The sequence below is a fragment of the Mytilus trossulus genome, chromosome 14 (assembly GCF_036588685.1).
Source record: "Mytilus trossulus isolate FHL-02 chromosome 14, PNRI_Mtr1.1.1.hap1, whole genome shotgun sequence".
Lineage (NCBI taxonomy): Eukaryota > Metazoa > Mollusca > Bivalvia > Mytilida > Mytilidae > Mytilus > Mytilus trossulus.
The window spans coordinates 73,181,165-73,197,234 of NC_086386.1; the positions used below are offsets into that span (position 1 = coordinate 73,181,165).

Genomic DNA, 16,070 nt, shown 5'->3' on the forward strand with positions numbered 1-16,070 from the left:
CTGATGTCCATTTGGAATCTTTCACCTCTCTCTCATAGTCAAATATTGGCTGTTTTATTTTTATAAGGTATCAGACAACATTGTCATGAGCACATCATAACTTCGCGCACTTACCATAGAAAATATTATCAGAACATGGAAAACAAGCAATAAAACGTTGATTTTTTCTTTTCAAAATATATGTCAGCGAATTCTTTTAACCCCAACAATAACAACATACAAGAATCTTAAACCAAGGTATGACTACATCCCTAGGTCCGTTTACCAAAGAGAAAGATCAGAAGGACAAATGAACAAAACCTGGGAAATATTCTGGTGGATTATTCATTTTTATCTTATCTTTCAAATGATTTCATAGTTTTGTGGCGCATACCCGACCATTAAACAAATGTTTACATTTGTGAATGAACAATTTTGATAGTTATAGTCAATTCATGAGCCTATAGTCAATTCATGAGCCTATTAGTCAATTCATCAGCCTATAGTCAATTCATGAGCCTATTAGTCAATTCATGAGCCTATAGTCAATTCATGAGCCTATAGTCAATTCATGAGCCTATAGTCAATTCATGAGCCTGTAGTCAATTCATGAGCCTATAGTCAATTCACGAGCCTATAGTCAATTCACGAGCCTATAGTCAATGCAAGAGCCTAAAGTCAATTCATGAGCCTATAGTCAATTCATGTGCCTATAGTCAATTCATGAGCCTATTAGTTAATTCATGAGCCTATTAGTCAATTCATGAGCCTATAGTAAAATTGAGAAAGGAAATGGTGAATATGTCAAAGCGACAACCACCCGACCATAGAGCAGACAACAGCCGAAGGCAACCAATGGGTCTTCAATATAGCGAGAATTCCCGCACCCGTAGGTGTCCTTCAGCTGGCCCCTAAAAATATGCATAAAAGTACAGTGATAATGGACGTCATACTAAACTCCGAATTATACACAAGAAACTAAAATTTAAAATCATACAAGACTAACAAAGGCCAGAGGCTCCTGACTTGGGACAGGCGCAAAATTGCGGCGGGGTTAAACATGTTTATGAGATCTCAACCCTCCCCCTATACCTCTAGCCAATGTAGAAAAGTAAAAGAATAACAATACGCACATTAAAATTCAGTTCAAGAGAAGTCCGAGTCCGATGTCAAAAGATGTAACAAATGAAAATAAATAAAATGACAATAATACATAAATAACAACAGACTACTAGCAGTTAACTGACATGCCAGCTCCAGACCTCAATTACTGATTGAAAGATTATGTCTTCATCATATGAATATCAGGTACAATCCCTCCCGTTAGGGGTTTAGTATCATACTATCATAAAATATATGAGAAGAACATAACCTGTGTCATGCCAACAACTGTTTTTTTTTTTAAATAAATGTGTTTAGTTCCGATGCAAAGACCCTATCAGTGAATCAATGTTAAAACCAAAATATGCAATCTTTAATGACCTGGCAACAGTATCGTAACTATATCCCTTTTTAATAAGTCTATTTAAAGGTTTTGTTAGTTTCTGAGGAGAAAACTGACATTTCTGTGCTTTATAAAGAATATTTCCATAAAAAATTGGATGTGAAATACCTGAACGTATAAGATGTCTGCATGTTGAGTTATATTTACGAATTACTTCCTTATACCGGTGATAAAATTTAGTAAATGTTTTAACCAGTTTGTGATATCGAAAACCCTGGTGTAATAATTTTTCAGTAATACATAAATTTCTCTCGCTAAAATCTAATACGTTGTTACATACACGAGCGAATCGTACAAGTTGAGATATATAAACACCATAAGATGGTGACAAGGGAACGTCACCATCTAAAAATGGATAATTAACAATAGGAAATGAAGTCAATTCATGAGCCTATAGTCAATTCATGAGCCAGCAAGTCTACAACTGAATGTCACTCAAACTGTTATAAATAAAACACAAAATCGATTTTATATGAATTCTTTATAAAAGATACATTTGTCAGCTATAACAATTACTATATAGCGATTTAACAGAACACTGACCAGCAGCGTATCAACAAAATACCATTATCAAAGATCGTTCATTTAAAAGAACACTGGCTACACATGTAGCAGTGGATTAACAAAATACCATTATCAAAGATTGTTCATTTAAAAGAACACTGGCTACACACGTAGCAATGTATTAACAAAATACCATTATAAAAGATTGTTCATTTAAAATAACACTGGCTACACATGTAGCAATTATGTATAAACAAAATACCATTATCAAAGATTATTCATTTAAAATAACACTGGCTACACGTGTAGCAGTGGATTAACAAGAAACATTATCAAAGATTGTTCATTTAAAAGAACACTGGCTACACACGTAGCAGTGGATTAACAAAATACCATTATCAAAGATTGTTCATTTAAAAAAACACTGGCTACACATGTAGCAATGTATTAACAAAATACCATCATCAGAGATTGTTCTTTTAAAAGAACACTGGCTACACATGAAGCAGTGTATTAACAAAATACCATTATCAAAGATTGTTCATTTAAAATAACACTGGCTACACACGTAGCAATGTATTAACAAAATACCATTATCAAAGATTGTTCATTTAAAATAACACTGGCTACACATGTAGCAGTGGATTAACAAAATACCATTATCAAAGATTGTTCATTTAAAATAACACTGGCTACACACGTAGCAATGTATTAACAAAATACCATTATCAAAGATTGTTCATTTAAAATAACACTGGCTACACACGTAGCAATGGATTAACAAAATACCATTATCAAAGATTGTTCATTTAAAATATCACTGGCTACACATGTAGCAGTGTATTAACAAGAAACATTATCAAAGATCGTTTATTTTTAAGAACACTGGCTAAACATGTAGCAGTGTTTTAACAGAATAACATAATCAGATATTGTTCCTTCAAAAGAACACTGGCTACACATGTAGCAGTGTATAAACAAAATAATATGTACATAATCAAAGATTGTCCATTTCAAAACTCAAAATCAAAATAAAATGTTTGACAAATTAAATTTCAAAAACAACTGTATGCTGATTTTTATAGATTTAGGCGATGTTCACGTATCTAGGCTTTAGCAGGCAACCTACAGTTCTTAATAAAGGCTTTAAAATGAAAAGAAAAAAAAGCATTTCGTTTATTGCTTTTAATATATTTTATGTTCATTCATAAATGTTTTGATTGATTGCATTTCTGAAAGTATATATATGTTGTGTACAAGATGTAAGTTTGTACAAATTATAATTTGTACAGGGTTTTGTTCAAGTTTTTTTGACACCTACCATCTTGCAACAGGTGATACAGGTTTAACTTATAAAATGTACCAGTGTAATGTTTTAAATTCAAAAAAATATACTTGAACCTAACATCTAGTGCTATTCTCATTGCCTTCAAACTGGAAATGAGGGTACCTGAATGGTTTAAATTCTAATTTTATTTTTTTCCTTATACCATATTCATATCTTTACAAAATCTTTGTGAGGTCTTATAATGTTTTTGTATCAATGCTCAGTATTAGACTGTATCATGAAGTTGTGAAAAATTGACAGAAATATGCGAAGCAAAACAATGTGTGCTTGCATCATCCATTTTTATTCAGCAGGTAAAAAAACACTGATAAAATGTACAAAAATTCTTTCTGTACAAATTATAATTTGTACAACATTACAACTTGTACACAACATATATAAATTATATATATCATATTATTTTTGCTATTCGCAAATGCAGTTCAAGGATTTCTAAATGCATACATGGATTGTTGGACATTTATCTCCATTTATTTACCTCAACTATTGTATTTGTATTTAATATAGAATATTGTATGTTTCTCTGTAAACTTGTATTTAGTTTTTAGAGAATATAATTTCCACCTGTCTATATAGTGGGTCTCATATGGGGTCTAAGCGTGATGCGGGATTGCCGATTTTTTGTAAGCGTGACACGTGAAAGTCAAATTATTGTGTCGTGGAAACGTGAAGTGCGGTCTAGCTGGACCCGGGAAATGACCCAAACAAATGAGAATTGCTTACGTTCATAGTGTAAGCGGGATACGGGAATCTGACAAAACAGTAAGCGGGATCCGAGACGGAACCCCCCAATAAGACCCCCTATATATGTATATACATGTATCTATTAACCATCACATCCAAATCTCCTTATTTTAAATATTTAGTATACATGTATGTACAATTTCATAAAAATACGAAAAGCATCCAAATTACGTATATATACTTCGTGTTAATAACATAATAAAATAACATATTAAGGTTCCACATGTATTCAAACACTTACTATAATTGTCAACATAAATATTATTTCAGTATCACATTCACACATTCATTTTCTCTCTAAAGGGTCATTTGGGATAGACATTCATTTTCTCTCTAAAGGGTCATTTGGGATAGACATACATTTTCCTTATAAATGATCATGATAGACATTATTTATGATAGACTACTAGGAATTTGAATACTTGTTCTTCTGACTTTGATCTAAGATGAACATTTCAGCAAGCAAATCTGAAATACACTGATTAAATCAATTTGGAGTGACCTTAACGTGAATATCGGACATTTGTAATAAACAATGGAACAAGGGGTGAAATCCGCTTAAACATTGCTATGGGCTCTCCAACAAGTAGTAGCAATGTGATATTTTTGCTTTGGGCTCTCCAAAACTAGTAGTGCTCATCGTGTCAAAAGGCTAAATGTGACTTTGGGACGAGGAACACCAATATAAGCATTGCTCCTTAGTTAGTTACGTGAGCTATTTTCTGGCTCTGTTTATAAATATATCATTGTATAACTACCTACACTTATATTAAAACAGTTGACGCTGTTGCTACCTTTAGGATGGAAGAAAAATACGAAATACGAAGTAAATAACTTAAAACAACTAACATTCTTATAACTTACCAATAATAATAATTACAACCCCCTCCCCCTCCCACACACACACACACATATAATCATTAATACCTCACAGATGTATTGTCAGGAACACAAGGCATATTAATATCACATAAACTAACAATCAGCGGGTTAGGATCATTCGGTGAATACGGTGGTGGCGGGGAAGACGGTAGTCTCTCAATGACATCATGTCCGTTATATGGCGGTGGTTCTGTGGGTCCAGAGTATATCGGTAAGATAATGCTTAACGGGATATCGGTATCCGTGGTTTCTGTTTCTGGATTTGGTAGACATTCCCCATGGCTTACTCTGTCTGTTCGAATCACATTTCGACGCCGCCTCGCAATTTGACGTCTTCCTTCTTCTGAATTTGCATCTGGGTTGATAGTTCCACTTCCCGGTCGACAAGAACATCGTCTGGAAGACACACACAAACAAATAAGCACAACACTTCCGGTAAGCAAAACTAACGCCCCTATTATTCCACCAACGATTTTTGTTGTCAGAGAATGCTTTTTGTTTTTATCATCTTCTTCGTCTTCCTTGTATTTCTTATCACATGCCTCGCGTAAATCATCTATAAATATAAGAGAAATATCACATGTCAAACAAAATGGGCGCCGAACGTTTATCAGAACATATAAACAATTTAACCAAACGAAAACATTTATGCGGATATTATATAAAAATTATTTTCCCTTTCCGCTAGTCATGTTTCTACGTCAGAAACTAAGTCAAGATTTTCGTTTTTAACATCTCTCCCCCACCCCCAAATATCAATATCCTCCATCAAAAACACTAACCTTTTTCTCCTGATACGAATGTAAATGTGAAGCCTTCATATTCTACGTAGTTGTCAGAGTAAAATTCAAAATATAAGACACCATCGTGACTAATGATATCGCTTGGAGCTGTAGATCCACAGTATTTACCGATTTGTCTGCTTGTATCGTCCTCACCTAAAACATAAAACAAATCTATATACACCATCGTGACTGATGATATCACAAGTTTGTCTTTATAGTATACCCACCGTCGTATATCACAAGTTTGTCGTTATAGTATAACCACCGTCGTATATCATAAGGTTGTCGTTATAGTATACACACCGTCGTATATCACAAGTTTGTCGTTATAGTATACCCACCGTCGTATATCACAAGTTTGTCGTTATAGTATACCCACCGTCGTATATCATAAGGTTGTCGTTATAGTATACCCACCGTCGTACGCGTATATCACAAGTTTGTCGTTATAGTATACTCCGTCGTATATCACAAGTTTGTCGTTATAGTATACCCACCGTCGTATATCATAAGTTTGTCGTTATAGTATACACACCGACGTATATCACAAGTTTGTCGTTATAGTATACACACCGTCGTATATCATAAGTTTGTCGTTGTAGTATACACACCGTCGTATATCATAAGGTTGTCGTTATAGTATACACACCGTCGTATATCATAAGTTTGTCGTTATAGTATACCCTCCGTCGTATATCACAAGTTTGTCGTTATAGTATACACACCGACGTATATCACAAGTTTGTCGTTGTAGTATACACACCGTCGTATATCACAAGTTTGTCGTTATAGTATACACACCGTCGTATATCATAAGTTTGTCGTTGTAGTATACACACCGTCGTATATCATAAGTTTGTCGTTATAGTATACACACCGTCGTATATCATAAGGTTGTCGTTGTAGTATACACACCGTCGTATATCTTAAGGTTGTCGTTATAGTATACACACCGTCGTATATCACAAGGTTGTCGTTATAGTATACCCACCGTCGTATATCACAAGTTTGTCGTTATAGTATACACACCGACGTATATCACAAGTTTGTCGTTATAGCATACCCACCGTCGTATATCACAAGTTTGTCGTTATAGTATACCCACCGTTGTATATCACAAGTTTTTCGTTATAGTATACCCACCGTCGTATATTATAAGGTTGTCGTGGTCACAATCATGATGAGGTTCCAACATAAAACTTTCAAAGCAAATCTTCACTTCGTTTTTTGGTTTATCAGCTCGTATCTGCCAACAATGAAAAAAGTCCCTAAAATAAATTAAAAAAACACACTATAAATCTAAAATCCATAAACGTTTTTGGCAATCCGTATCACAGTCGTTAAAATAAAAAAAAAGCAGAAAATCCATAAACGTTTAACCAATCCGCATCACAGTCGTTAAACCAATAAAAAAGCAGAAAAGGGAGACAATTCAAGATTTAAGTGTCTCACACGACTTGTAGTGTCGGCTTTGTAATTCCACAGCTCTCGCGCGACTTGTAGTGTCGGCTCTGTAATTCCACAGCTCTCACACGACTTGTTGTGTCGGCTCTGTTATTCCACAGCTCTCACACAACTTGTAGTGTCGGCTCTGCAATTACATATCTCTCTCACGGCTTGTAGTGTCGGCTCTGTAATTCCACAGCTCTCAGACGACTTGTAGTGTCGGCTCTGTAATTTCACAGCTCTAACACCTACTTGTACTGTCGGCTCTGTAATTCCACAGCTCTCTCAATACTAATTCCACAGCTCTCATACGACTTGTGGTGTCGGCTCTGTAATTCCACAGCTCTCTCAAGACTAATTCCACAGCTCTAACACGACTTGTACTGTCGGCTCTGTAATTCCACAGCTCTCATACGACTTGTGGTGTCGGCTCTGTAATTCCACAGCTCTCTCAAGACTAATTCCACAGCTCTCATACGACTTGTAGTGTCGGTTCTGTAATTCCACAGCTCTCACACGACTTGTAGTGTCGGCTCTGTTATTCCACAGCTCTCATACGACTTGTAGTGTCGGCTCTGTAATTCCACAGCTTTCACACGACTTGTAGTGTCGGCTCTGTAATTCCGGCTCTGTAATTCCACAGCTCTCACACGTTTTGTAGTGTCGGCTCTGTAATTCAACAGCCCTCACACGACTTGTAGTGTCGGCTCTGTTATTCCACAGCTCTCACACGACTTGTAGTGTCGGCTCTGTAATTTCACAGCTTTCACACGACTTGTAGTGTCGGCTCTGTAATTCCGGCTCTGTAATTCCACAGCTCTCACACGACTTGTAGTGTCGGCTCTGTAATTCAACAGCCGTCACACGACTTGTAGTGTCAGCTCTGTTATTCCACAGCTCTCACACGACTTGTAGTGTCGGCTCTGTAATTCCACAGCTTTCACACGACTTGTAGTGTCGGCTCTGTAATTCCACAGCTCTCACACGACTTGTAGTCACACATGAATATTAATGTCCGTTAACATTCAATAATGCTGTCGTTTATTTATTTAGCAACTATGTACCAGTCCACAAAAGCTACAGTGAAATTTAATAAATATGTTTTACAAGCTACTAGTATTATAATTTAGTAAAATTAGGACCTTGATCTACGTTTAGTAAAGCTGTGTTTTTAAACCATTATATAAACACCATCATTTGTCATAACTTACTTTGGATATAAAGTACTCCCATGTACTTGTGGTAATGTAAAACTTGAGGCATAAGGTTTGGCTATATAATATTCACACTTCTGTTTTTTCCAACACATAGCTATAAAGTAAAGAAAATAATACATCACATGACATGAGCATACAAAATATAAAACCTAGTGTATTAACAGGTTTAAAATCCAGTTGAATACAAGTATTATGAGTGACATGAAATTAAATACAAGGATTTTTATCCTGTTGAAAACATATATTATGAAGCGTCACTGATAAGTCTTTTGTGGACGAAACGCGGGTCTGACGTAAGTGTAAAATTAAGAGTCTATGGTGAGTTTATGATGAGTACTAGACGTACAATGAAATTTAATGTACATTAAAAGGAGGATTAACATAACTTTATTTCAGATATCACATATCTTATATTTTGGCAAAAAAAAGCTAAACTCTGTCAAATAAATGAATTTAAAGTATTGGTTAAACGCAACCGCGTGGAGACCGAATATATTCAATATTAGGTTAGTAGGAAGGCGGGCCCTATTTCAATACACAATTAGTAGTTGTGTTACGTCCCTTTATAAAAACAACTCGGTGTTGAGGAAAAAAGATTTCAATAGACAATGCAATCATGATGATAAACGATTGAAATTAATGAATGAACCTTAAAAGCTAACAAGTTGTTATTGCTGGCATTTGTTATTGTACAGACCAATGGAAGTAGGTTCTTAAAACTAACGGTATTGAAGAGTTGATCATTTTCATAGGCCACTAGTGTAACTACCACATGTTAAGATAGTCGGTAAGATCAAATCCGTTACTTAGTGTGCTAGTGACCTAATACCATATATATCGTATAAGGTCACTAGCACTCTATGTAACTAATATTCTACTGTATAATTATTTAAAATTAATTGTTTGGTAACCATGGCAATGCAAATAACCGTTGTTATTTTTTATACATTGACCACTATCTTTCTATATTCATTTTGCAAAGTTTCACGAAAATTTGTCTCAACGATCTCCTAAGCTATATACCTTACCAAGTTTAAGGTTGAGATCTCACAAAACATGTTTAACCCCGCCGCAATTTTTGCTCCTGTCACATTGGTGGCCTTGGGCCATTTTCTTCTCTTTGGACGGGTTGTTGTCTCTTTGATACATTCTCCATTTCGATTCTCAGATTTATTAATTAGATTTTTGTGTTAGAGATAATATAGTGTTGATTAAAATAGTTTTATAAATTCGTTAAACAGGTACCATGCACAGATTATAATAAAGAATGTTTATTTTTTACAGAGCACATCATTTTAATCTTGAAGTCTGTATTAAGGCATTTGCTTTTATCATTTATGATTTTTTTTTGGTTGACCATTATGAAATGTTTATTTCACAAATATTTATAGGCATGCTCCCGTTGTCGTATTTTTTCCACTTGCTTAATTATGACAAGTCATTGGTAAACAATGTACTGCATTGTTTTTCATTTGCACAAAACTTGCCATCAATTTGGAAACAACATAAATCCGCCATAGATTAGGAAATTACAAAACTTGCCATAGATTTGGGATGGCATGACGTCACATTTACCATAGATTAGGAATCTGCCATAGATTTGGAACCCACCATAGATTTGAGTCCTACATATATGTTCTACAATAGCGTGAAAGACTTTGAAGCGTGGTCAAAGTATGTTTTTTGTTGTTGTTTTTTCTTCTTCGTGTGATCGTGGTGATATGACAAGGGTGAATTCATCATATTCTTTCTACCCATCTATACCACAATGATAATAATCTCTGTGTACCCATAGTGACTTATAAACAAGTGACAGAAAGAACTGATATCAAAGTACCGAAAGCGACTAAAACCTAGTTTTACGAACAATTTAGACTATTATAATCTTTATTTAGTAGATTTCTGAAGGAATATTCCACATAATTTTCTTTTATTTAAACTAACATTTTTCTTGTTCGATGTAGATCTATTGGTATTATTAGTTACATTGTGTGCTAGTGACCTAATGCGGTATATATTGATTCAGTAAATTCCATATGGGGTGAGAACGAATTTATCTTACCGACTATCATAGCATGTGACCATAGACTAGTGGCCTATCATAGTGAACAAGTCTCCAATACTGTATGCATAAAGAAACTATACTCCCATTGATCATTCAAAAACAAATGTCAACTTGTTAACATTAAATGTGTTTTATGTATTTATTTCAATTTTTCACCGTCTGTTGAAACCTTAAAGATTTTTTTTCAGTAACGTTTTGTTATTATAAAGGGACGTAATACCACTGCTAACCGTGTATTGAAATAAGCCCCGCTTACCTACTTACCCTATATGCCATAATGTACACCATCTCAGTTGCGTTTAACCAATCATATCCATAGAAATGTATAGGAGGTAAGATAAGAGCACTCACCTTGTAAAGTAAAAACAGAAAATATAATCAAAGTGACGAGAACAATCCTCTTTATGTAGTATCCATCTTTTGCCATACCATCTGTAACAATTAAAAGTCGTTATGTAAACTGTAAACTGTAATTAAACTAACTTGTTTGGGAGAACAGCATGTTTACTTGCATAAAGTAACTATATGCATTAGCTGTTATAGAACTAGATATAGCAACTGCTAAACTACATTAAGAAAAACTTTCCGATCAAAGGAAAACTGGTAGATCATGAGAAATACTGACCGATTGTTGAAATACTTGCCGGTCATAAGTTAGCCGATTTTAGAAATACTGTCTGATTTTAGAAATACTGGCCGATTAAAGGAATACTGACCGATCATTGAAATACTTGCCGGTCATAAGAATGCTAGCCGATTTCAGAAATACTGTCTGATTTTAGGCATGCTGGCCAATTATAGGAATGCTGGCCGATCTTAATCATTTTTATCGATCTTTCGAATGATGTCCGATCTTACGAATGCTGTCCGAAATAACGAATGTTGTCCGATATAACGAATGCTACATCCGATATAAAGAATGCTGTCCGATATAATGAATGCTCATTTTGACATAAGTTTCTCCATTTCCAATTTGACGAGGCATGCAGGTTTACACATTGCCAATGTATAGGTACATTGTATAACTAAAGGAAGAGTATGAGGATCTTATTTCTTCTATATTTACATTAGATAAGTGATGTTCGTCAATTAACAAAATTGTCCATCCATTTGTACGTAGCTGTCCATCAAAACGAGTCGACAGCCCTGTCGCTAAGACACAAGATCCGTTCAAATAGTTTTATTTCATATAAGACTGTATCATTAATTTCTTACCATTGTGACTTGTCCCTAATGCTTGTCTCTATAAGTCGAGGATAAAATTTACTTTTGTTTTAAATACACACATATAGATTTATATATACACTACGTAAATAACATGTATATATACACTACTTAAACAAGTACCGAGACATTTTATATTTATCGGAGATATATCCAACAAAGAGTTTACAAATTGGGCTTTAAATCTATGAAGGGTATATAAGGTTGGATTAACAAATATCGTGACAGAATAATCTATATATATATAATTTAATATTTGATATTGCCAGTCGTTCTAAATTATTACAGTCGTGCCAGACCGTAAACACTCGACCTTCACTTAACTTAATACTGATATGTTTAAATTTTTACCAAATATCCACACTTGGTAAAATAAACGAACAGCTGCGTCATGAGCACATGATACGTCCGTCACATTTTCAAAGAATAAAGTCATATTTGACATGTTTGATAGTCCTGTCAATTATCTCTCATGATTTTGACCCTAACCCGCAACAGAAGATTTTTAAGTGTTCATCTTTAGCATTATACCTCAAATATACACAGAAAAAAGTCCCATAAATCTTACTTCAGGAAGACTAAAAAAAAATCGCAGATTATATAATTTAGTTAAATACAAACTTATGACTTTTTTCTATGTATATAATGGGCACAATGCTATAGATTAGAACTTAAACCCTAGTTTGAGGTTAAATCTTAGTTTGAGGTTAAATCTTAGTTTGACTGGAATATTATGAAAATAAAAAGGGAGCTTACAATGTACATCAATAGATATAAACAGTTCACCAAAATTTCATAAGAATTGAAATTGCTGAAAGCATTTTTGGGTTACTCTCCAAAAACTGGACCCCCCTTTTTTTAATGAATAAAACCCCATAACTCGGAAATGTAAAATCTAAAATTTATAAAATTATAAAGGGAGCTTACATCAATAGATATAAATAATAATCACCAAAGTTTCATCAGAACTGCTGAAAACCTTTTTGAGTAAATGTCCAAAAATTGGAAAATCCCCACCACCCACTATCCCTCAAAACTCCCCCTTTTTATGAATAAAATAATGTAAGCTGGAAAAGTAAAATCTTGAGTTTATAAAAACCGAAAAGGAGCTCATGTCAATAGATATTAGAAATTCACAAAAATTGCCTGCAAGTTGGTGAGAGCAGTCTGAATTATTGTTTACAAACTGGGAAAACGCCCCTTTTTAATGAATAAAAACACTTAAATTGGAAAAATAAAATGTAAAATTTAAAAAGAAAGGAAAGGAAGCTCACGTCAATAGATGTTATATATTGGCATGCCAATGGTGGATATATTACTATATGGTTATTTTGTTTTTGTGCGATTCAAGTTTCTCATTTCCTGATAGATTTATTTGGTGTCTGTCTTCTCGATTTTTCTTCTTGTCTTGAACTGATTTTAAGAAGTCGTCTAGATCAATAGCAGGAACCAGTTGGTGATTTTATTAATAAGAAGTCGTCTAGATCAATAGCAGAAACCAGTTGGTTATTTTAAGAAATCGTCTAGATCAATAGCAGGAACCCGTTGGTGATTTTAAGAAGTTGTCTATATCAATAGCAGGAACCAGTTTGTGATTTTAAGAAGTTGTCTAGATCAATAGCAGGAACCAGATTGTGATTTTAAGAAATCGTCTAGATCAATAGCAGGAACAAGTTGGTGATTTTAAGAACTCGTCTAGATCAAAAGCAGAACTGATTTTAAGAAGTCGTCTAGATCAATAGCAGGAACCAGTTGGTGATTTTAAGAAGTCGTCAAGAGCAATAGCAGGAAATAGTTGGTTATTTTAAGAAATCGTCTAGATCAATAGCAGGAACCAGTTGGTGATTTTAAGAAGTCGTCTAGATCAATAGCAGGAACCAGTTGGTGATTTTAAGAAATCGTATAGATGAATAGCGGGAACCAGTTGGTGATTTTAAGAAATCGTATAGATCAATAGCAGGAACCAGTTGGTGATTTTAAGAAGTCGTCTAGATCAATACCAGGAACCAGTTGGTGATTTTAAGAAGTCGTCTAGATCAATAGCAGGTACAAGTTGGTGATTTTAAGAAATCGTAAAGATCAATAGCAGGAACAAGTTGGTGATTTTAAGAATTCGTCTAGATCAATAGCAGGAACTAGTTCCCAAACCACCTTGTACCAAAATGTTAGTGTTTAGCTTGTGCGTCGGTGTTGTAATTCTTTGAGTTCTTATTTGGTAAGCATATTTGTTATGCGGTAATATTCTCTTAAAGTTGTTTTGTAGTCACCTGTAATGAATTAAACGAGCTGATTGCCTCTGTATTCTTTCCTGTTTGTTTGAATCTGCTTTACTGTAGGGGACCCATACAGTTTACTTGTATTCTTGTGGATAGTAGTGAGTACCGTAAGTTCCTTCTGTTGAGTATACATGTACTAGGATTGAGTTTGTCTTTTTTCTACATTTGTAATATGCATTTAGATCTAGATCTGCTGATATCTGCACTCCTAGGTATGGGTTGTTCTGGACTTGTTGGAGTATGTGGCTGTTTAGTGTGTAAAATCTCTGACTTTTGTTTTTGTTTTTGATGTGTAGAATGTAGCATTATCTTTAGTTAAATCCATGGTATGTTTGTCCAATCTTTTTTGTATGATAGGTCTTCTTGCCATAGGCGGATCCAGGGAGGGGTCCAAGGGGCCCGCCTCACCCCTTTCGTTGGAAAAAATTTGGTGCATTTTATAGGGAATCACTTCAACACTGAAGCATGACTGGAGCCCTTTTCCCCTTTTTTAGGTAGGTGACCGTCCCCTCCCCCTCTTATGAAAAGTTCAGTAGGCAGACATCGGCGAACAGTCGTAATAATGATTTGGCAGTGTCAGGTCAATATGTCGGACAATGAATCGTCATATGACAGGTAAATATGTCGGACAATGAATCGTCATGTGACAGGTAAATATGTCGAACTATGAATCGTCATGTGACAGGTAAATATGTCGAACTATGAATCGTCATGTGTCAGGTAAATATGTCGGACTATGAATCGTCATGTGACAGGTAAATATGTCGAACTATGAATCGTAATGTGACAGACAAATATGTCGAACTATGAATCGTCATGTGACATGTAAATATGTCGAACTATGAATCGTCATGTGTCATAACAGTGATATAAAATAAAAGTTTTAAAGATATCATAAGAATAAAAGGAGATGTGAGGAAAAAAGTGTGTGACGAATAGTCAAAACGTCACAGCTACCCAAATACAGCCATTAACACTCAATTCTCAAAGTAGAAACGTTGATAATTTGAAGAAAAAAACTACGGACACTGTTCACGTCTTGACATACATGCAATAGTTGTAGACCAATAATTGATATTGAAATAATACGACCTTTATGTTTGACCTACTTTTTAGTTTTTTGCGACTTACAATGTACCGACCTCCAAGTAGAATGCGGAAGTTCTTATTCATTCATTTTCTAGTTTGCGAGTTTAAACATTTTATTTGTTAAGAATAATGATTGTCAAATTTAATAACTAACCGGATGTGATTCACCTGTACAACTTACCTGAACCATCTTTATTTCCTATATATTGATCTCCATCGTAATCATCTTTTGGTCGTAGCAACGAATAAATAAACAATCACATGCACATAATATTGTCAACTGACATAATTAATAAAAAGCCATGACATCATCCCGACATAAATGTTTGTATGGAGAGAATTTTAAAGATCAAATTTCTTCACGGGTGAATAGTGGCATTAAAAGGTTTTTATACAATTTTAAAATATTTAAACACAGAGGCACGCTTCGGGGAGTTTTGTCCAATAAATAAAACTGTCTATATAAAGTAAATATCGTTCAAGTTTTTTCCACCATGTGAAAAATCATAACTTAAGAAATTAACACGTTGAATGCTTACTTACAAACATTGAAAAATAAAAAAGTTTTTACACATTAATAAGTAAAAGTATTGATGATGGTTGAAGATGATGTATGGTATTTTTGGCAATTCGTTTTATTTATATGTTCCGTACCATATGAGTATTTGCACCATACCCGTATTATCATGACCATATGCGTATACTCATATGGTCCGCCATACGCGATTGGTCCGACCATTACTGGATGAATTAGATGTAAATAAAGATATTTATGGTGCCATCGCCACTAAATCAAATGTTCATGTAATTGTTCAAGTCTTGAGACTTGTCAGTAGTTTCCGTGTGCCAATTCTAAATGATTTCGCTCTTTTGAAAATTGGGCTTTTATAAGCAAATTCTGTCGTCGATTCATGTTTGTCATATAAGTTATCTCATTTTTGTCAATATTTTTCAAGTATAAGCCTTTGATTGTCGACTATACGGTATATAAAAAAGAAAGATGTGGT

At 34.4% G+C, this 16,070-nt stretch overlaps 1 protein-coding gene across 2 annotated transcripts; it reads right to left on the minus strand.

The window, feature by feature from the left end:
• Positions 1–1,945: 1,945 nt before the first annotated feature.
• LOC134695837 (uncharacterized) lies at positions 1,946–15,434 on the minus strand. Of its 2 annotated transcripts, none has more exons than XM_063557269.1 (6): positions 15,245–15,434; positions 10,826–10,906; positions 8,404–8,503; positions 6,890–7,014; positions 5,744–5,899; positions 1,946–5,517 (listed from the first exon to the last, which is right to left on the minus strand). In XM_063557269.1, the coding sequence occupies exons 2-6, from the start codon at positions 10,899–10,901 to the stop codon at positions 5,000–5,002; spliced, it is 975 nt and encodes a 324-aa protein (XP_063413339.1). In that variant the 5' UTR covers positions 10,902–10,906; positions 15,245–15,434; the 3' UTR covers positions 1,946–4,999. The 2 variants fall into 2 exon arrangements, with proteins under 2 accessions (XP_063413339.1, XP_063413340.1); XM_063557270.1 differs by lacking the exon at positions 15,245–15,434 and adding an exon at positions 11,690–11,845.
• Between the last annotated feature and the right edge of the window lie 636 nt (positions 15,435–16,070).

Bases quoted from the DNA above. Each gene is read 5' to 3' on its own strand.
- LOC134695837 (XM_063557269.1), bottom strand. From the start codon at position 10,901: ATGGCAAAAGATGGATACTACATAAAGAGGATTGTTCTCGTCACTTTG. The intron at 8,504-10,825 runs GTGAGTGCTCTT...TTTACTTTATAG, and splicing joins TTCTGTTTTTACTTTACAAG to CTATGTGTTGGAAAAAACAG. The intron at 7,015-8,403 runs GTAAGTTATGAC...AATTTATTTTAG, and splicing joins GGGAGTACTTTATATCCAAA to GGACTTTTTTCATTGTTGGC.